General features: G+C 42.7%; 1 protein-coding gene across 2 annotated transcripts; it reads left to right on the top strand.

The window, feature by feature from the left end:
* Positions 1-4,976: 4,976 nt before the first annotated feature.
* SAYSD1 (SAYSVFN motif domain containing 1) lies at positions 4,977-17,809 on the top strand. 2 transcript variants are annotated; one of them, XR_003006057.1, is made up of 3 exons: positions 4,977-5,323; positions 10,606-11,041; positions 17,702-17,809. XR_003006057.1 is itself a non-coding variant. In XM_024766293.1 (2 exons), the coding sequence occupies exons 1-2, from the start codon at positions 5,117-5,119 to the stop codon at positions 10,954-10,956; spliced, it is 558 nt and encodes a 185-aa protein (XP_024622061.1). In that variant the 5' UTR covers positions 4,978-5,116; the 3' UTR covers positions 10,957-11,193. The 2 variants fall into 2 exon arrangements, 1 of the variants encoding a protein (XP_024622061.1); XM_024766293.1 differs by lacking the exon at positions 17,702-17,809 and having other exon boundaries at positions 4,978-5,323; positions 10,606-11,193.
* Positions 17,810-21,120: the final 3,311 nt, after the last annotated feature.

Below are 21,120 nucleotides of genomic sequence, written 5' to 3'. Positions count from 1 at the left end.
CCAATGAGGAATGAGGGAGCTGGGGTATGTATCCACCAACTCCCATCCAAAATTGGTTGAAGGCTGTTTGAGGGTTAGGGCGAATAATCCCCCACCACTGCTAGTCTGCCTCATGTACTAGTTAAACACACTCCTGCAGTCAGAGAAAGCACCCAGGGGCTTGTAGAAACAAGCCATCAGCATATACAGCAATAGTGAGATCCGAGGGGATCTGGGCAGGGGCACCAACACCTTATGCGACACATTCTAGACTGATGCCCCGGAGTCTTCCATCTTCTCATCCCCGTTTGCTCTACTTGGAGTAAAACATAAAGTTCTCCAGTTGGAAGAGACTTGGTAATCATCTACGTTAACCAAATCCCTCTTCAGTCCAGAATTCCCTCTACAGCATTCCTGACAAGTGGTTGTCAGCCTCTGCTTGAATACTGCTAGTGTCAGGGAACTCACTGCACTGAAATTATTCCAGCAACTTGCTATTTCTGGAATAACTGAGTTGCTGAAAAATCCGCCCCCCCCCACCACTTTCTAAAAAAGATTCCACATTAGTCACCTTGTAACTTCCAACTGTTGGCCTTAGTTCTGCCGTTTGGAGCCACATAAAATGACTCTGCTCCTCCATTCACAATAGCCCTTTTAACAGCTTCTAAAGCTAACTGGTATGTTTTCACTATGACTCTTCTTCTCCAGCCTGAATCATCCACTGCCTTTATTACTCCTACTAAAATATGGTCTTTAGACCAGTCATTCTCAACCAGGGGCAAATTTGCCTCCGAGGGGACATCTGGCACTGTCTGGGGACATTTCTGGCTGTTATAACTACCAGGGAGCACTACTGGCAAGTATGGCCTGGGGTCAGGGATGCTGCTAAGAATCCTACAAGGTACAGGACAGCCCCCAAGACAAAGAATTATCTGGCCCCAAATGTCTAAAATACCAAGGCCAAGAAACCCTTTTCTAGAAACATTATCCAGGCCACTCTCCTTTGGATATTCCTATGGCTTGTCATATAAAGCACAGTGCTCAGAACTTGACATGTGGTGCCTGCAGGGACAGAACCAAAGAAAGCATGAGTATGGGCGTCGTCTCTCACTCTGACAATGGGACTGACTAGAGCAGCTGAAGCATCCACCATATACTCCCCTCCTCCCCAGTCTGGGGTCAGGGAAAAGCTCCAAGTCATATTGAAGCAAACCGCTCTCAAGCCAACAATTAGGAAATTAAAAACAAAGATATAAAAACATAAATGCAAATCTAGGAAGTAGCGTTCCCTCTGAGCGTCTACACAACACTTTAATCATGGCAAATTGAATCAAATTCGTTTCAGTTTTTTTTTTTTACCCGAAAGATATAATTGTAGATTTCTCTGTAAAATTTTTGTTACCTGAAAACATGATAAATTGTCTTTTATATTTTCATCCATGCCACTCCTAAAAACATCAGACAGGACAGACTGATGTTGATCCACTTCTTAACTCTTTTTGGGTAAGGCTGTATTGACCAGCTATGAGGTCACTTACATTTATTTATCTGATCTAAGAAAACACCAGGTCTAGATGGTTTTACTACTAAGTCTTATAAAACATTCAAGAATCAGTCAATTCCTATTTTACTCCAACTGTTCTAGAAAATGGGGGATGGGAGGGAGATGGAGACTTCAGCTTATTTCAGAAAGCTAGCATAATCCTAAAGCCAAAACCTTTCAAGAACAGTGCATGAAAAAAAATTATAGGAAAATCTCATTAATGCACATAGATACAAAATTCCTTAAAGATTACCAAACTGAATCTAGCTTTGAACTTTATATTGCATAAAGTGGCTCAGTTTTATTTATTCCGGGAATGTAGGATGATTTAACAGAAAGTCTATTAATGTAACTTACTACAGTAATAGATTAAAGAGGTAGGTAGGAGTCAGGAATGGACTACAGGCACACAGAGGAAGGTTCTTTTCTTTTTTTTTTTTTAAGTAGCTTTTTCTGTGTAATAAAACCCACAACATTTCTGTGATATAAAATAAACATTTATTTTTCATACATCTTGGGTAAGCCAGGGGCAACTATTTTGGGCTGGGCTCAACTGGTCAGTGAGTCAGCTGGGTGACCATATCCACAAAACTCTCATTATTCTTGGACCAGCTGGCTAGTTGTTGCAAGTTCATCTCACGGCAGGGCCGAGTATTAAGAGGGTGAACTCAACAGGACAAACACACTTCAAGCCCCCATACTTGTATAATACCTGCCATCACCCATTTGGCAAAAACAACTTGCATGGCTGAGTTCAAAGTCAAAGAATGGGGAAGTATACTCTCCATGGCATGGATACTAAGAGGGCATGTGGATATGTTATTACTTATAATTTACAAATATGATATACATGGATACTAAGAGGGCATGTGGATATGTTATTACTTATAATTTACAAATATGATATACATGGATACTAAGAGGGCATGTGGATATGTTATTACTTATAATTTACAAATATGATATACATGTATACACATTATATATATGTTTATTATGTGTCCAATTTATATATATGAAATTTGGTATACACAAAGTATTTCATAATAAAACTTAAATTCACACATTAAGTACACTTTGGGACCCTTCTTACTTACTAGTCTCATAATCTTATCCAAAAAGGAAAAGGAGTTAGTTTGGCATGAGGTGTTCTTAATGTTCATCTCTTTCATCTTTACTTTTTCCCATTCTTTCAGCCTCTTCCAAAAAGAATTTAAAGAGGTTTACAAAGCACTGAGACAAAATAAATTTATCATCATTAAACAAAGCAAAGGGAAAATAAGGTTACTGAAACAAGATGGAGCTAGAAATGCCATTAGCACTTGGCTGGATATTCTCTGTTTGCTCCTTTTATCCTCTTCCCACCTTTCTCTACCTGTTTAAGGGCTCCTTCGTCTCGGGCTTCTCCTATAGCTACAGGTCTCACTGAGTTCTGATGACCACTCTCTCCTCTTCTGCTTGAGGCCCAGAGGCTGGTAACACTTCCTGTGAACTTCCTTGCTGGCTCCCTTAATTTCGCTCCCTTAATTTCGCCACGAAGCTCTCCTTACTTAACCTTTTTGAAGGTGCCATATTTCCTGCCAGAGACCCTGATTGCAATAGCCCACAAATCGTATGCTTAAGTCTAAATGCCTACTAGAAGTAGATGATAAATACAGCTCTAAGGTCTCAGTGTGATTATCAAGTGGGAAGGACAATCGATAAAAGAGTCACCAGTCACTCCAGAGAAGCAGATCTACTCTGGACGCCATGATGGGCAAGAAATTTTTTGTGGCTTCTCAATGACAGGTCATTGTGGTATAACACCCCCATTTCTTTTCTGTCTCACAGACCATCTCTAATTATTCAGGGCCCACTCATATATCCTCTTTTTATCCACACTCACTCCTTAGTTGATCTCATGGCTTTTAAATATCACACACATGCTGATGACTCCCAATATGTAGCTCCAGTTCTCACTTTTCCCTGAACTCCAGTTTTCACTATGCAATTGCCTATGCTGTTTGTCCAACAGGCATCTCAAACTCTTGGCATGTCCAAAACAAAACTCACCAAGTTTATCGAATAATCCTCTCTTCCTAGTCTTCCTCCATCTCAGTAGAGGGCCTCGGCATCCTTCACTTGGTTGCTCAGGTGTGTGGACTGGTGGGGAGGGGGGCTGGTGGAAATCCATCATCCTTGATTCCTTTTTCTCACACTCCACATCCAATCCAGCTGCACATTATGTTGGCTCAGATATTCAAAAATATATTCAGAATCTGACCAATTTTCACCACCTGCATCACTTCCCACTCTAGCTCCAACTTCCCAGACTCTCTTATACCACTGTACTTGCTCCGAACTTGTTTCCCTCCTTCTATACTTGCCCTCTTCCAGGGTCCCACCTCCAGCAGCCAGTGTGATCCTTTAAAAATACATCAGATCATGTCATCTACTCAAATCTTCCAGTCGCTTACCATCACACTCAGAATGTAGTATAAAGTCTCCACCATGGCCTGGAAGGCCGAACTGACCCTTAATGTTCTGTGAGCAGGTCAAGCATAGTACTTGAGGTCTTGGAACCTTTGCACTTGCTGTTTCCTCTGACTGAAACTCTCTTCTCCAGATATCTACATGCCTCCACCACTCATTTCATTTAGGTCTCTGCTCAAATGACAACTCAGAGAAGACTTCCCTGGTCATTGGCTCAAAACAACCCCAACATCCTTATTCCTTACTTTACTTTTCTTCACAGCACTGACCAGTACCTGACATTACATTAAATATAAATATGTAATTATGCATTAGTCTTCCCATTTAGAATGCTAAGCACTACGAAAACAAGGGTTTGTTTCCTTCACCCCAGCATCCCTGGTATGATACTTGACACGTAGAGGGCTCTCAATAGATATTTGCTAAGTGAATGAAAGAAACTATTCTAGGTCATCAGATTTCTTGACTCACACTCAGCAAGATGGAAGAAATATTTGAGCCTCAATTAAGTGAGTGGCACTTGGCTAGATGCTTAGAGCTTTAAAAATCTAACAGTTCCTGACCCGAACTGTGACCATTTTTGGGTGAGTAGTGATTGGGAGAGGACACAAGGGAGTCCTCTGGGTACTAGAAACGTTCTTTATCTGGGTAATAGTTATATAGGTATACACCTAATACAGATCTACTGAGCCAAACACTTCACATTTGTGTATTTTAAGTTGCACCCCAATAAAAGATTTGTTTTAAGTTTCTGGCCCATCTAGACACATCAACAGGTAGTTTCCAGCGCGGCAGACGAGTGAGAGGTCTGCACAGACTGCCTGCCAAATGATCAGTGAGAAAGCAACCTTCCAAAGTGCTAAGATTGGCAAACCGGCTAAAAGGAAAAGGGTCGGCTGTATCCTGCCTTGCGAGGGAACAACTAGCTGTATACTCAACTCACTGAACGTCACAAACTCGGCGAACGCCCAGCCTGAGCCCCAGGCCCACAACACGCACGCGCAGCATACAGCCGCCGCTACGCAGGCGCACTGCAGCCTTGAGCCGGGCAAAGCCGGGACAGGTGCCCCTGCGAGCGGGCGCGCGCGCGTTCTCGGGAGCGCGGGAAACGGAGTGCGCGCTATGGAGACGCGGTTAGCTGAGTTCCGGAAGGCCCGGAAGCGCGCCGGGCTGGCGGCCGAACCCAGCACTTCGAGGCTGCGTGCACAAACCTCGGGAGAGAAGGCGGAAGCAGCTGCGACTCCAAAGGCAGCCCCAGGCTGGCTAAAACGGTTCCTGGTGTGGAAACTGAGGCCCGCGAGTGCCCAGGCCCAGCCCAACCTCGCTCAGGTGAGAGGAACGAGGCCTCACCCCCGGGTACCTGGCTTCTGAGCCGCCGACTTGGCCTCTCGTGCAGCTCCGCCGAGGCCCCGCCGAGGCCCCGCCCCGCCACCACGTGGTGGCAACACCCCCAGCCCCCCACCTCGCCGCGTCAAGGAGCAGCCCGGCCAGCCAGCCACGCTCCCTCCATAGCTTCCCAGCCGGGCCTTTGGTGGCGGGGCGGGGCTGCTGGCTCCTCCCGCCAGCTCGGGGGCGGGCCCTCGCGTCTCCAGCCTCTCGCACGGGCGCTGGTGAGTGGCTTCCACGTTTTCCTTCCAGCCCGCGACCCACGCAGCTCCGACTCCAGGTTTGAAGGGAGGGTCTAGGATCCTGGAAGAAAGGACCTCAACAGCGAGTTGAGTTATCGTTGTGCCCCCGGTGGCTTTGGGAAACCTCTCCACAACAGTGTTGAGTCACAGCCCTCTGCTAATGGAGGGTAAAAGGTCTAATTGGATTCTGATAAAAAGTGGCAGTAATTAAAGTTTCATTTGAGTTCGCATCTGGGCCACACGCAGCCAGTCACCCAGATAGCCTGCGCTTTAGAAATGGCATTTGAATACAAAATTCGCAAAAGTGTGGTAACTGTGACTGCCCGTGGTGGCATGTACCTTTGTCTCACTATTGAACTAGCAAGCCCTATTCAAGTTTAACAATGAATGTTCAAGGCGAAGACAGTATATAGATTAGTATGATATCCTTTTCACCCTGTGAGTCTTTGGTAATTTCCTATTCACGTCTCAGTATCTTCGTTTTCACTCATGAGTAAGGTGGCAAGGTGATGACTTGAGTGTGAGATTGGAGCATCTATGTGGGAATACAGGACAAAACATCAAGGGGATATCTGTGCTGTGAGGCAATCTGTGACATGGCCTCTGTCCCTCCCAAGTGTGGTAACAGCCAAGAGTTCCTTTTGAAAATTAAGATGTACCTTACTCCTCTTAAAATTACTTCAGTTCATCTATCATTGGACCACATCTGGTTTTAAGGATTTTTCTTTTTTTTTGTAATCCAGGAGAGCTTAATGTTACTCAGTTTGGATTAGATATTATTCTCCATGACACTCAGGGTTCCAACTGACTTGCAGAAAGAGAGTGCGGCAGGTCTCAAACAATCCATTTCCTTGCATGCAGTTTGTCTCGGGATGACTTGATTGTTGATTCGAACTCACTGAGCACAATTGCTTAGTATTTTATTTCTTTATTTTAAAATAAATTTATTTATTTTATTTATTTTATTTTTGGCTGTGTTGGGTCTTCGTTGCTGCGCATGGGCTTTCCCCTGTTGGGGCGAGCAGGGGCTACTCTTCCTGGCTTCTTGCGGTGGCTTCTGCTGTGGAGCACGGGCTGTAGGCACGTGGGCTCAGTAGTTGTGGCTTGCGGGCTCTCGAGCACAGGCTCAGCAGCTGTGATGCAGGGACTTAGTTGCTCTGTGGTATGTGGGATCTTCCCGGACCAGGGCTTGAACCCGTGTCCCCTGAATTGGCAGGCGGATTCTTAACCACTGCACCACCAGGGAAGTCCCTGGTGAGGATTTTAGAATCCATTTCCTCTCCCTCCTTTCCTCTCCCAGTTACAAAATAGTATCTAGTCCACACAATGAGTTTTTGACTGTATGTCTCATTTCCAAAGGAATATGAGATCATTGAGTTGGATCCAGAAAAGCTGAACTTGGAGAAAGTTTTCATTATTAAAAACCCAAGAGCTGATTGCCTGACAAAGGGATGAGAGGAAATGCTGGACCTCCAGTGCTTCTTATTAATTACTCTGTTTTTCATGAGGAACTTTGAAGCTCATTTTCATTGACTCAGCTACCATTCCTGGGTTTGTTCTGGTGTGAAATTCTCATTAAACTGCTTTTTTTCTCCCCTAATTTATAATCTATCTCTACTTAATAATTTAGGTGGCACACAGTGGCTTGTCAGAGATTTCTTTAACCTTCTGTTTCTAATTGCTTCTTTTTGCTGGCCATTGACAAGGAAGCATCCACCTCCTTCCCTCACTCTCGAATTTAGCTTGGGGAAAAACAGTCCACTAAAATAAAATATTTCTTTCTGTGACAAGCGTCTACCACATTAGGACAGATATGCCTGTAACTTTAAAAAAATCCTGCCAAGCCCCCCACCCAACCCCCATCTCCCTCCCAGGCCCCCAGTGCACCATCTAGCCCCAAGGTCCATTGCCCACAGTCATCCTGCAATTCCTCCCCTCCAAGCCTTGGCTCAGGTTGGCCCACCGCCCAAATGCTCTCCTTCTTTGGCGTCACCTGGCCAAGCACAGCCTTTGCATCACCCCCTCAAATCCAGGAGTCATCTTTTAACTTTTCCCTTTCCCCCATCAGCATTCATTGATTCAGTATAATCCTATCATGTGCCCGCTATGTTCCAGCTGCTTTCCTGTATCCCAGGAGACAGTGTGATAAAGACAAAGCCCTGTTCTCACAGAACTTGCCTTCGAGTTGAAAGAACAGAATGATGAATGCTACAAAAAGGTGGGGGGGACCCAGGGTGCTGTGATAGTGAATCGGGGGTGAGGGATGCAGAGTGCCACTTTAAATTGGGTGGGCAGGGAGGACTCACTGAGGAGGTGACCTCACCATTTTCATAAGAAGGAGCCACTTTTGCAGAAGCCTGGGACAGGCCAAGGGTCCATGTGGTGACATTTTTACTGAGGTTTGTAGAAGAGGGAGCCAGCCAGGTGGTGTGAGGGGAAGGGGCTTTCCTCTCAGAGGGAACCACGAGTGCAAAGGCCCTGAGGTGGGAAGCAGCTTGGTATTCAAGGAACGGAATTCCCTTCCCTAAACTGCACCATATGTGCTGTGGTGACTGTGGTGACTATATAGTATCATGTCATCTGCAAACACACACAGCTGCTTTTACAGCAGAAGGCACACTGGTTCTAAAACAAATGCCAAACGAGGCAGAGGAATTTCCTTATCCCCCCTCTTTGTTCCCTTTTCCAGTTCATTTAACCCCCTACCCCACCTCATCTCCTTCTAGCTCTCTAACCCTTCCCCTTACCGCCCCCCATAAAGGCCCTAATTAAGTAAAAAGGGCTTTGGAGGGAGATCATCCTAGGATGCTAGACCAAACTCATCTCTGCCTGTCACCAGCCGTGTGACTTTACGGGAGTTGCTTACACCTCAGAGTTTTCTTATCAGTAAATTGGGAATAATAATACCTGCTTGCTGGATTACAGATCAGGCATCTTGAAGGCACACAGTAAATGGTGGCCATAGCATTATTCTTGTTATACTCCTTCAATAATAAAATGAATTCAGTCTACTGTGAGTTTCAAGTCGTACACATTTAAGATGTATTCTGTATCCATCATTTCTCTCCGTCTTCCATGTCACCACCCTGATGTCTGCCTGATCCTGTCTTGCTGGGCCTCCTGCATGAGCTACTAACCATTTTCTTTCTTCTACTCTTGCAGTCCATTTTCTGGCAGCCAGAGTAGTCTTAAATATTAATCAGATTGTATTAGTTCCCTGCTAAGACCTTCAGTGATATTTCCCTATTGTGCACACTGGTTACATCTGAAAGGGACATTTATTTGTTTAATAAATGTGTGTGTGTGTGTGGGGGGGTTGTTGATTATATGTTAAGAACCTTTCCAATCTAATTGAAAAGGTAATAATTACAATATTGATACTAAAATTCAAGGGTTGAACAATATAGAATTTCTGAAGCAACATAAATCAGATGACCTGTATTTTTAATTGAGACCAAATAATATTTGTGGTCCCTTTTCAATTGCCACGTGAAGGATAAGAGATATAATTGAATAAATGAGCTAAAAGTCTGCTATGTATTGAGAACTTACGTGTGGGGTACTGTGTTTGGCTCTGGAGACACCAGAAGATAATAAATGGTAGCTTGGGGCCTCGTGCAACAATCTAGGGACACATGTGGCCTGTATTAAAAGAGAGACACTTGAATGATGAATAGTTTGGTGCTGAGAAACAGCCATTCAGAGCTCTAGGAGGCAGAGGGGGCACCCTCCTTGATGGCCCAGGAGGTCGGGGCATATACAGTTCACCAGTCATGCTTGCCTGGAGGAAGCAAGTTGCTGAGGAGTGGAGAGGAAGCAGAGGCTATTCCTGGCCACAAAGGGGCAATGTCTCTGGGTCCTAAGACCAGTTGAACTGGTGTAGAGGGTTCATTTATAGAGCAATAGATTGTGGATCATGTTGTTCAGAAATTTTTTAGACCACTGTTTTACAAACTGCAAGTCATGACTCATTAGTGGGTGGTGAAATCAATTTAGAGGATCTAGTCCTCTGTTAAAACTACATTTAAAAAAATAGAGAATCAAAGCTTCATATGTAAGGAAGGTATTTGTTGATTTGTGACCTTTTTTTCCCCTGATATATATGTGTGGGGTTGCAGTACAAAATGTATCTCTTATTGTGGGTCATACCCAAAAAAGTTTGCAAAATACTGGACTGGAGATCAAGCACCCTAAAGCTCCTTAAGTACCTGTGTCTCCCATTAGCACACAGCGCAGGGGCCTGTGTACTGGCATTTCTGTCTGTTGAGTGAATGCAAGGCCTTGGATTCCAGCCCAAGGAGTTTAAATTTTAACCCGTAGGCAATAAAAATTTGTCAAAGGTTTGTGAGCAGGGGGTTGATGGGTGTTTTAGCAGATCCATTTAGCAGCTGTACGTAGGATGGTTTGGGGAGGGAAGAGTTAGGAGGTGGGGAGTCCAGTTAGGAGATCCTGGGGTCGTGTAGGATGGTCACAGGGGATGGAAAGGTTGTGGCTATAAGTGACTTTATTTTTAATGTGTGGAAGGGATTTTTGTTTCCTGTTTCTGGTGTAGTCTTCATTTTAGAATCATGTCACTCAACAAAATTTTAGCTCCTCTAGACAAAGCAGCAAACATATATTGATGCTGTGTGGGAAGCATGTGGTCACTGCCTTATCAATTACAGGGGAGTCTCTTTACCAGGCACAAATTAGCTCCTGTTAGCAACAGATTAATCTGAGGAAATGTCTGCCTCGGATGGGAATCCCTCTGAACGCTGTAAGGATTTCATCGGCTCACATCTCACTGATCAGTTTTGATTCTGTTGGAGCAGAATGCATAGGAGTTGTTTGGAGATGGTTGTTTTAGAGAGCAGGGCAAGAAAATAGACACAGATGAGTCAGAAGCCTTTCCAGAGCAAGGACAGCTGTCTCTCCAGATCGGTTTTGATCCTCCCGGCCCCACTGCCCATTATTCTTACTTTGGTTTGTTTGTGTGTGTCCTAGGGAGCGGCTCGGCCTGGGGGCCGAGCGTCACAGCCACCGGGGAATCCAGCCGAGCGTCCGCCGGCCCCGCCCCCGCAGGACCAGTCTCTCCTGACCAACATCACCTTCTTGAAGGTGCTCCTCTGGTTGGTCCTGCTGGGACTGTTTGTGCAACTGGAATTTGGCCTGGCCTATTTTGTCCTGTCCCTCTTCTACTGGATGTATGTGGGAACACGAGGCCCCGAGGAGAAGACGGAGGGGGAGAAGAGCGCGTACTCCGTGTTCAACCCGGGCTGCGAGGCCATCCAGGGTACCCTGACTGCCGAGCAGCTGGAGCGCGAGCTGCACTTGCGACCCCTGCAGGGGAGATAGGACCAGCCCTGCTGTCGGCTGGCCTCCCAAGGTCCTTTCACCCCTGGGGCACCGACTTGTGGGTTTGACTAAGGACAGCTTGCGGGTCAGTTCTGTGACCCAGCAATTCCACACTCTTTCCCCGATCTCCTGCTGCAGTTTTATATCAGAAGTTCTTTTTGGTTTTGGTGAAACTCCCAGGAAGACATTCACTGTGGGTCCGATGCAATTTATAAAAATTACATGCTTAAGAAAGGAGACCTGTTTGTCTCTTTATTTGAGAGAGGTGCTTTTTAGAGCACTAAGAGGGCATTGGGGAGATAACTTTAAAATACCCAGCTGTTTGAAGTAATCGTTTGGTACATCAAGACTGTATAAAGTAAATATTCTCTTTAAATATTTTTAAAATGAATTTATTTTTCATTGAAGTATAGTTGATTTATAATGTTGTGTTAGTTTCAGGTGTTCAGCAAAATGTTTCAGATATATATTCTTCTTCAGATTCGTTTCCCATATAGGTTATTATAAAATATCGAGTATAGTTCCCTGTACTACACAGTAGGTCCTTGTTGTTTATCTATTTTATATATAGTAGTATGTATCTGCTAATTCCAAATTCCTAATTTATCCCTCCCCCCCGACCTTTCCCCTTTGGTAACCATAAATTTGTTTTCTACGTCTGTGAGTCTGTTTCTGTTCTGTAAATAAGTTCATTTGTATCATTTTTTAGATTCCACATATAAGTGATAGCATATGGTATTTGTCCTTCTCTTTCTGACTTAACTTCACTTAGTATGATAATCTCTAGGTCCATCCATCCATGTTGCTGCAAATGGCATTATTTCATTCCTTTTTATGGCTGAGTAGTATTCCATTGTGTGTATATATATCCATCTTCTTTATCCATTCCTCTGTTGATGGGCAATTAGGTTGCTTCCATGTCTTGGCTATTGTAAATAGTGCTGCAGTGAAGAAGGGTGTAGTGTGTGTATCTTTTTGTTGTTGTTTTTTTGTTTTTTTTTGAATTTTATTTTATTTTTTTATACAGCAGGTTCTTATTAGTTATCCATTTTATACATATTTAATTTTCTTTTTTTGTGGTATCTTTGTCTGGTTTTGGTATCAGGGTGATGGTGACCTCATAGAATGAGTTTGGAAGTGTTCCTTTCTCTGCAATTTTTTGGAATAGTTCCAAAAGGATAGGTGTTAACTCTTCTCGAAATGTTTGGTAGAATTCTCCTGTGAAGCCATCTGGTCCTGGACTTTTGTTTATTGGGAGTTTTTAAATCACAGATTCAATTTCAGTACTTGTAATTGGTCTGTTCATATTTTCTGTTACTTCCTGGTTCAGTCTTGAGAGATTGTACCTTTCTAAGAATTTGTCCATTTCTTCTAGGTTGTCCATTTTATTGGCATATAGTTGCCCATAGTGGTCTCTTATGGTCCTTTGTATTTCTATGGTGTTGGTTGTAACTTCTCCTTTTTCATTTCTAATTTTATTAATTTGGGCCCTCTCCCGTTTTTTCTTGATGAGTCTTGCTAAAGGTTTATCAATTTTGTTTATCTTTTCAAAGAACCAGCTTTTAGTTTTATTGATTTTTTTCTATTTTTTTAGTCTCTACTTCATTTATTTCTGCTCTGATCTTTATGATTTATTCCCTTCTACTAACTTTGGGTTCTGTTTGTTCTTCTTTTCATCGTTGCTTTAGATGTAAGGTTAGGTTGTTTATTTGAGACTTTTCTTGTTTCCTGAGGTAAGCTTGTATTGCTATAAACTTCCCTCTTAGAACTGCTTTTGCTGTGTCCCATAGGTTTTGGTTTGTTGTGTTTTCATTTTCATTTGTCTCTAGGTATTTTTTGATTTCCTCTTTAATTTCTTCAGTGACCCATTGGTTATTTAGTAGCATATTTTTTAGCCTCCACATGTTCGTGTTTATTGCACGTTTTTTCTTGTAGTTGATTTCTAATCTCATAGCATTGTGGTCAGAAAAGGTGCTTGATTTGATTTCATCTAAAGGTTTATCAATTTTGTTTATCTTTTCAAAGAACCAGCTTTTAGTTTTATTGATTTTTTTCTATTTTTTTAGTCTCTACTTCATTTATTTCTGCTCTGATCTTTATGATTTATTCCCTTCTACTAACTTTGGGTTCTGTTTGTTCTTCTTTTCATCGTTGCTTTAGATGTAAGGTTAGGTTGTTTATTTGAGACTTTTCTTGTTTCCTGAGGTAAGCTTGTATTGCTATAAACTTCCCTCTTAGAACTGCTTTTGCCGTGTCCCATAGGTTTTGGTTTGTTGTGTTTTCATTTTCATTTGTCTCTAGGTATTTTTTGATTTCCTCTTTAATTTCTTCAGTGACCCATTGGTTATTTAGTAGCATATTTTTTAGCCTCCACATGTTCGTGTTTATTGCACGTTTTTTCTTGTAGTTGATTTCTAATCTCATAGCATTGTGGTCAGAAAAGGTGCTTGATTTGATTTCAGTTTTCTTAAATTTACCGAGGCTTGCGTTGTGGCCCAGCATGTGATTTATCCTGGAGAATATTCCATGTGCACTTGAAAAGAATGTGTATTCTGCTGCTTTTGGATGGAATGCTCTATACATATCAATTAAGTCCATCTGCTCTAATGTGTCATTTAAGGCCTGGGTTTCCTTATTGATTTTATATCTCGATGATATGTCCATTGATGTAAGTGGGGTGTTAAATAAAGTCTCCCAGAATTTCTTATATATGTTAACATTTGCCTTATATATTGCCATATATAATTTACACCTTATATATTGAGGTGCCTTATATAATATATGCTTTATACATTGAGGTGCTCCTATGTTGGGTGCATGTATATTTACAATTGTTATATCTTCTTGGGTTGATCCCTTTATCATTATGGAGAGTCCTTCTTTGTCTCTTGTAACAGTCTTTATTTTTAAGGCTTTTTTGTCTGACATGAGTATTGCTACTCTTTTGGTTTCCATTTGCGTGGAATACCTTTTTCCATCCCCTCACTTTCAGTCTGTATGTGTTTCTAGATCTGAAGGGGAGCTCTTGTAAACAGCATGTATAAGGGTCTTGTTTTTGTATCCATTCAGCCAGTCTATATCTTTTGGTAGGAGCATTTAATCTGTTTACATTTAAGGTAATTATCCATATGTATGTTTGTTTTGTTTTGTTTGCTGTACGCGGGCCTCTCACTGCTGCGGCCTCTCCTGCTGCGGAGCACAGGCTCCGGACCTGCAGGCCTAGCGGCCACGGCCCATGGGCTCAGCCGCTCCGCGGCACGTGGGATCCTCCCAGACCAGGGCACGAACCCGCGCCCCCTGCATTGGCAGGCAGACTCCCAACCACTGCGCCACCAGGGAAGCCCGATACGTATGTTCTTATTGCCATTTTGTTAATTGTTTTGGATTTGTTTTTGTAGGTCTTTTTTCTCCCTTTCCTCTTTTGCTCTCTTCTCTTGTGATTTGATAATTATTTTCAGTGTTGTGTTTGGATTCCTTTTTCTTTTTTGTGTGTATATTACAGATTATTGGTTTGCAGTTACCATGAGGTTTTGATATAGAAGTCGTATAAATACATGATGTTTTAAGTTGCTGATCTCTTAATTTCAAATGCATTTCAAATATCCTGCATTTGTACTCTGTTCCTCTCATGATTGCTGGCTTTGATATCATGTTTGTGTGTGGATAATTTCCGGCCTTTACTGTATGTTTGCCTTTACCAGTGAGCTCTCCCGTTTCGTAATTTTCTTGTTTCCAGTTGTGGCCTTTTCTACCTAGAGAAGTTCCTTTAGCATTTGTTTTAAAGCTGGTTTGGTGGTGCTGAATTCTTTTAACTTTTGCTTATCTGTAAAGCTTTTGATTTCTCCACCAATCCAAATGAGAGCCTTGCTGGGTAGAGTATTCTTGGTTGTAGATTTTTTCCTTTTATCACTTTAAATATATCGTGCCACTTCTTTCTGACCTGCAGAGATTCTGCTGAAAAATCAGCTGATAACCTCATGGGGATTCCTTTGTATGTTATTTGTTGCCTTTCCCTTATTGCTCTTATTATTTTCTCTTTGTCTTTAATTTTTGTCAGTTTGATTACTATGTGTCTCAGCTTGTTCCTCCTTGAGTTAATCCTGCCTGGGACTCTCTGCACCTCCAGGACTTGGTTGACTGTTTCCTTTCCCATGTTAGGGAAGTTTTCAGCTATTATCTCGTCAAATATTTTCTCAGGCCCTTTCTCTCTCTCTTATTCTTCTGGGATCCCTATAATGTGAATGTTGGTACGTTTAATATTGTCCCAGAGGTCTCTTAAACTGTCCTCATTTCTTTTCATTCTTTTTTCTTTCTTTTGTTCTGCGGCAGTGATTTCCCCCATTTTGTCTTCCAGCTCACTTATCTGTTCTTCTGCCTCATTTATTCTGCTGTTGACTCCTTCTAGTGTATTTTTCATTTTAGTTATTGTATTCTTCAACTCTCTTTGGTTGTTCTTTATATCTTCTAATTCTCTGTTAAAATTTTCTTGTAACTTCTCACACCGTGCATCCATTCCTTTTCCAGGGTCTTGGATCATCTTTATGAGAATTACTGTGAAGTCTTTCTCTGGTTGGAGATTGCCTATCTCCACTTCACTTAGTTGTTGTTCTGGGGTTTTGTCTTCTTCCCTCATCTGGAGCATATTCCTCTGCCATCTTATTTTGTCTGAATTTCTGTGTTTGTGGACTCAGTTCAATAGGCTGCCAGACTGTAGTATTCTTTCTTCTGGTGTCTGCCCCCTAGTGGGTGAGGCTGCTCTAGAGGCTTGTGTAGGCTTCCTGGTGGAAGGGGCCGGTGCCTGCCCAATGGTGGGTAGAGCTGGGTCTTGGCCCTCTGGTGGGCAGGGCTGTGTCAAGGGGTGTGTCTAGAGGTTGCTGTGGGTTCAGGAAGTCTTTAGGCAGCCTGTCTGCTGATGGGTGGAGCTGTGTTCCTGCCCTGTTGGTTGTTTGGCCTGAGGTGTCTCAGCACTGGAGCCTACAGGCTGTTGGGTGGGGTCAGGTCTTGGTGCAAAAATGGTGGCTTCCAGGAGAGCTCACACTGATGGATAGTCCCTGGTACCTCCACCACCAGTGTCCTTGTTCTCACAGTGAGCCACAGCCACACCCTCCTACCCCACTTCTTCAGGAGACCTCCAAGACGAGCAGGTAGGTCTGGCCCAGGCTCCTATGAAGTCACTGCCTTTGCCTTGGGTCCCGGTATGACAAGACCTTTTATGCACCCTCCAAGAATGGAGTCTCTGTTTCTCCCAGTCCTGTGGAGCTCCTGCCATCAAGCCCCGCTGGCCTTCAAAGCCAAATGCTCTGGGGGCTCCTCCTCCCAATGCTTGACCTTTAGGCTGTGGAGCCTGGCATGGTGCTCAGAGCTCTCACTCCCACTGGAGAACTTCTGTGATATAATTATTCTCCCGTCTCTGTGTCGCCTTCCCGGGTGGTATGGGATTTGATTACATTGTGAAGGCACCCCTCCCACCGTCTCGTGGTTTCTTCTTTATGTCTTTGGATGTAGAGCATCTTTTTTTGGTAGAATCCAGTCTATTTTATCGATAGTTGTTCAGCAGTTAGTTGTGATTTTGGTATGCTTGTGAGAGGAGGTAAGCTCAAAGTCCTTCTACTCTGCCATCTTGTCCATCTTTAAGTCTTTTCATATCATATTTATTTTTCCTGAAAAGTTTAAGTTGGAAGTGTCTGGGATTTTGGGGTTTTGGGTTTTTTTTTTCTTTCTGCCTGAAGTCTTGCTTTTTTTGGTCATCAGTGCTATTGAAACATCTGCTTTTCAGAAACAGGCCCCCATCGCCCATCCCCATTTTCCATGCTCCTCAGTTATTCTGCCGCCACGCAGTGAAGGAAGATTAGAGAAGGCAGGGTTCTAAGTGCCAAGTGTGGGGAGTGATTTCACAAAGTCAACATTGGTAGATATGGTAAGTGGCTACTAGTGATGAATTCAGCAAGAAGAAATTCTTGAGTATGTACAAAGGGGAGCTCTGGACGTGGAACTCCTGATTGATTGGCTGCTTGAGTTGTTTCTTATATGCTAAAGACTTTAGAGCGAGCAGTGCCTTTGACCGCGGGCCTCTGGTGGGAAGTTATGTAAATAGTGGTAATCAGCCATGCTTCGTGTTCCTGCCTCTTCCAGTGTGAAGTTAGAGTTTGGGCTCATGAAAATTGGGCAAAGCAAACCATCGAAGACTTTTTTTTTTTTTTTTTACTAGTCATACTGATTAGTAAGAGGACTCAAGCTTTAAAGCAATAGTTTTTTTTCCAAATTTCAGATTTTAAGAAATTAATGTCTCCTCAGTAGGTTTTCAGCTTCAGAATTCAGTTATTAATTATTATACTGTGAAAGTAACTTTATTGTCTAGGAGATGTTACTAAATAATGGTGGTCTATTTTCTTTTTTTATTCTTGCCTGATTTACTTATAGTAAAATCTTAATTTAAATTTAACTTTTATTCATTGAACGCCAACACTCTTCTAGGTGCTTGAGATATAATAATTTAAAAAAGCAGACATTTTCCCAGTTCTTGGAGCAGATAGTCTAACTGGGAATGGGGTGGTGGACACAATAAAACAAGCAATGCCAGTAATTGAGATGTTTTAGTTGTATCAGTAGAAGGCCTGCAGAGCAGATGTTCTCATGAATCACACTTTGTAGACAACTAACCCCATGTGTTTCAGCCCATGTTGAAAATTTACATGCATTGCTCCTCTCTAGCCCCTTGCTGATTGGGAGTTTGACTGTCTTTCAGAGTCATCCCTTGAGCTGAAGTTTCCTGTAGCTCATAAAGAAGTCTTTTCTTCTGTGACTCCTGTGTGAACTGGGCCTGTAGAAAGTATGGGAAACAGATGAATCTCTATTAAACGTGCAAGTTTCTATTGTATTTGCGATACATGATTTTGTCTCCTGATTTATTTTCTTAAGGCTTTCTCCATCTCCTTGATATTTTACTTGGACTCTTCCATTTCATAAAAGCCAGATACCAAGAAGAAATATCCTTCCCTGATCAAAGGTTCACTGCAAAGCCTAGGGCAATAAATACCGTACTAGGAAAGAATTAATTTGTATTTTAAAAAATGTATAATTCAAACTTTTACCTAAAACGAAGTGCCCGTAACTCTGAATTAAGAACATTTGGTCCAATTATTAATCCCAGCAAAGTAGAGACTTCTCTTAAGGACAGAAGAGACTCAATTTAGGAGCAGACCTCTCTAGCATTCTTTGAAAATGTAGCCATTTATAACAAGGTGGAGCCTGGATTGCCTTAAGCCCACCTTTCATGGGATTATCTGTGAGTGATTTGTCAACTCTCCTTGCTCATCTCTTACCAGAGGTTGCATGTAAGGACAGCATTAACTTCTAGGAAAAGTGGGGTGTGAACCAATTAAATGCCTGACAGGGAAGAAAGGAAAGGATGGTATGTATTTGCTGTTCTCATCAGCCCATTAAGCTTTAGGTGCAGTCTTGATTTCCTGAATTTAATTAATTAATTAATTTTTGCTGTGTTGGGTCTTCGTTTCTGTGCGAGGGCTTTCTCTAGTTGTGGCAAGCGGGGACCACTCTTCATCGCGGTGTGCGGGCCTCTCACTATTGCGGCCTCTCGTTGTGGAGCACAGGCTCCAGACGCACAGGCTCAGTAGTTGTGGCTCACGGGCCTAGTTGCTCCGCGGCATGTGGGATCCTCCCAGACCAGGGCTCGAACCCGCGTCCCCTGCATTAGCAGGGTAGATTAGGTAGATTCTCAACCACTGCGCCACCAGGGAAGCCCCAATTTCCTGAATTTAGAAAGGCCTATTGATCTCAGAATTTCCACTCAGGGCCTGACCATTAGCCCAGCAAGCAGCTTCCATTAAAGGCTACTTTGTCATCAGGGAACAGAGACCCCAGAGATGCATTCAGTCTCTATGACAGCTGTGTACACAGATGAGGTTGTCTCTGAGTCTTGCAAGTAAACTGTTTTTTGCTTTTATTTACATTATCCCATCTTGACTAATCACAGGGACTTTTAAATGAGCCTCTAACTACTTACAGGGCTAGAAGAGCCCCCAAAATGCCATCAAATGTACACCCCCCTTAGGCAGGTCTGCATTTATTGCTGACTAAAATTTTTTTCCCTAGTGATCCCTAAAGAAGAATCCAGGTACAAGGTTCAGGCACTTCTTAGGAAGTTCTTTACTGAAAGAACTCAGGCCACCCCAGGTTATTTTTTCTTATTCTAATCTCAGTGGACACAGAGCATCCACTGGACTGGTAAACCGTTACTCAGTTCTCACTTAGTCCTCTCTGTTCTTCAGGCTAAATCATCCAGTTGTACCTCTGGGACAATCACTTTCAAGCTAGCCCTGACCCATTCTGCAGGTGCAAGGTCTGGGTGGCAGTAAGTGTCCCAGTTGGTGGGTGCAGTGACTTTTCTCAAAACCTCTGGCTTTTTACCAGTGATAATTTATGCATGTATATTTTGTGCTATTGGGATTGTGCTGTGAGTCTAGTGTTTTCCACATTTTCCTTTTGACTGATGTGTGCATTAAGATTAGGCTCACAGGCTCTGTGCTAAAAAAACAAAAAAACTAGGAAGTTACACAATTGGCAGAATCAGTGATCCTCAGTTGGGCAGAAGAAAGTGAAATTCTAACTGTGTGTTTTTGTTTCCTGCCACTCACACTATTAACCTATTTATCAGCAAATATGTGTAGGCACTCTGAGCCTGGTGCTGCTGGGGACATGTAGATGAGCCTCTCCAATCTGTGTCCACTGTAAGAGCCAGGATGCAGGGTGGAGCTGGGATGCCATGGAGCATCGTGCCACCAGGGGGTAGCATAGAGCTGCTGCTCTAAGTTGGTCCCTTTACCTCACAATTTATGTAATGTAGAAAACCCATTGGGATATTTATCTGAACCGTTTGCACTGCTTTTCCAGACTTTCTTTTCACTTTAAGATTCACGGAGGAAGGGGCTCATCAGAGGTCCTGGGAAAGGCAGAGAAAGCTATCAGAGTGATTTATATGCATACTTTAAAATAAAACATCCCCTCTCTACACTCAGCAGGCTGCATTGCAGTTGAGGGGGTCAGCACTGGGCTTTTCCACATCTAAGCTTTGTAGGGGGAAAAAGACTAGGAACTTATACAGCTGGCAGAGAAACTCGATCCCTAAGCCAAAGGAAGTCAAATTTGAACTGTATGCTTTGGTTTCTGTCACACGTACTTTTATTTCACAGCATTGGAGCATTGGGTGGATAAAGACTTGGATCTCACTCTCAAAAAGCTGGAAAGAAGACAAGGTGAGTACACAGAGAACCACATTATACGGCGTATAACATAATACAGATGTTTATAAAGGTATAAGTATGTGCATGTGTGTGTTGGGGGAATAGTCATCAAAAGGAGAGACCACTTTCAAATCTGACTTCTACACTACGTAGGATTATCACTTTTTATGAAAAATACTACGTTTCCTCAAGTCATGAATGAATGTTTTGGAAAGTGTGGTCTGTGGACAACCTGTATTGGAATCTCCTGTGGTAATGTTAAAATGCAGATTCTAGGGCCCCAACCAGACTCATGACTCAATGTTTGGGGGTAGGACCCCAAGAATTTTCATTTCAACAGCCTCCCTGGGGTTATCTCCAGCTTACTAAAGATCAAGAGCCAATGAAATAAATCATAAATGTTAAAATAGGAAGAAAACTTAGTGATTATTAGAATGAAGCAAAGACAGATGGGTGTGTATTTTAAAAGGGGGCAACAGGCTTGCCATTTTTTTGAACTGTTCATTGGAAAGCAAAACTAGAGCAAAACACACATATGGCTTTTAAATGATTAGGAATTAACTCCCAAGACTATATAATAATTAAAGGTGCTTTATTTTTTGAAGTTTTAAAAAGTTATTACAGAATGAAGCACATGCTTATTTTAGAACACTTTCAAAATATAAAAAGGAACAAAGTATTTAATTTCTGTACTTATATGCATGTGTTCCAGAATTCAAGAGGTCCACAGGATATACAATGAGAAAGCCTCCCTCCCTCCATCATGTTTGTTCTTTCTCAAGCCCACGCTTGATAGCACACTCTACAAACGATTCTGCCCTTCGCTTTCCTTTTTAGGAGTTCGGCTTTTATTTACATGCATTTGAAGTTTTATGTAAGAGAATGGCATGATCCAATATCCATT

The sequence above is a fragment of the Neophocaena asiaeorientalis genome, unplaced genomic scaffold (genome assembly GCF_003031525.2).
Source record: "Neophocaena asiaeorientalis asiaeorientalis breed wild unplaced genomic scaffold, Neophocaena_asiaeorientalis_V1.1 scaffold46, whole genome shotgun sequence".
Lineage (NCBI taxonomy): Eukaryota > Metazoa > Chordata > Mammalia > Artiodactyla > Phocoenidae > Neophocaena > Neophocaena asiaeorientalis.
The sequence above is the reverse complement of the archived record's forward strand: the minus strand, read 5'-3'. Positions and strand labels throughout refer to the sequence as shown.

Excerpts from the sequence above, each read along its gene's own strand:
- SAYSD1 (XM_024766293.1), top strand. The coding sequence starts at position 5,117 with ATGGAGACGCGGTTAGCTGAGTTCCGGAAGGCCCGGAAGCGCGCCGGG. Across the intron at positions 5,324-10,605 it reads CCCAGCCCAACCTCGCTCAG|GGAGCGGCTCGGCCTGGGGG; the intron begins GTGAGAGGAACG and ends TGTGTGTCCTAG.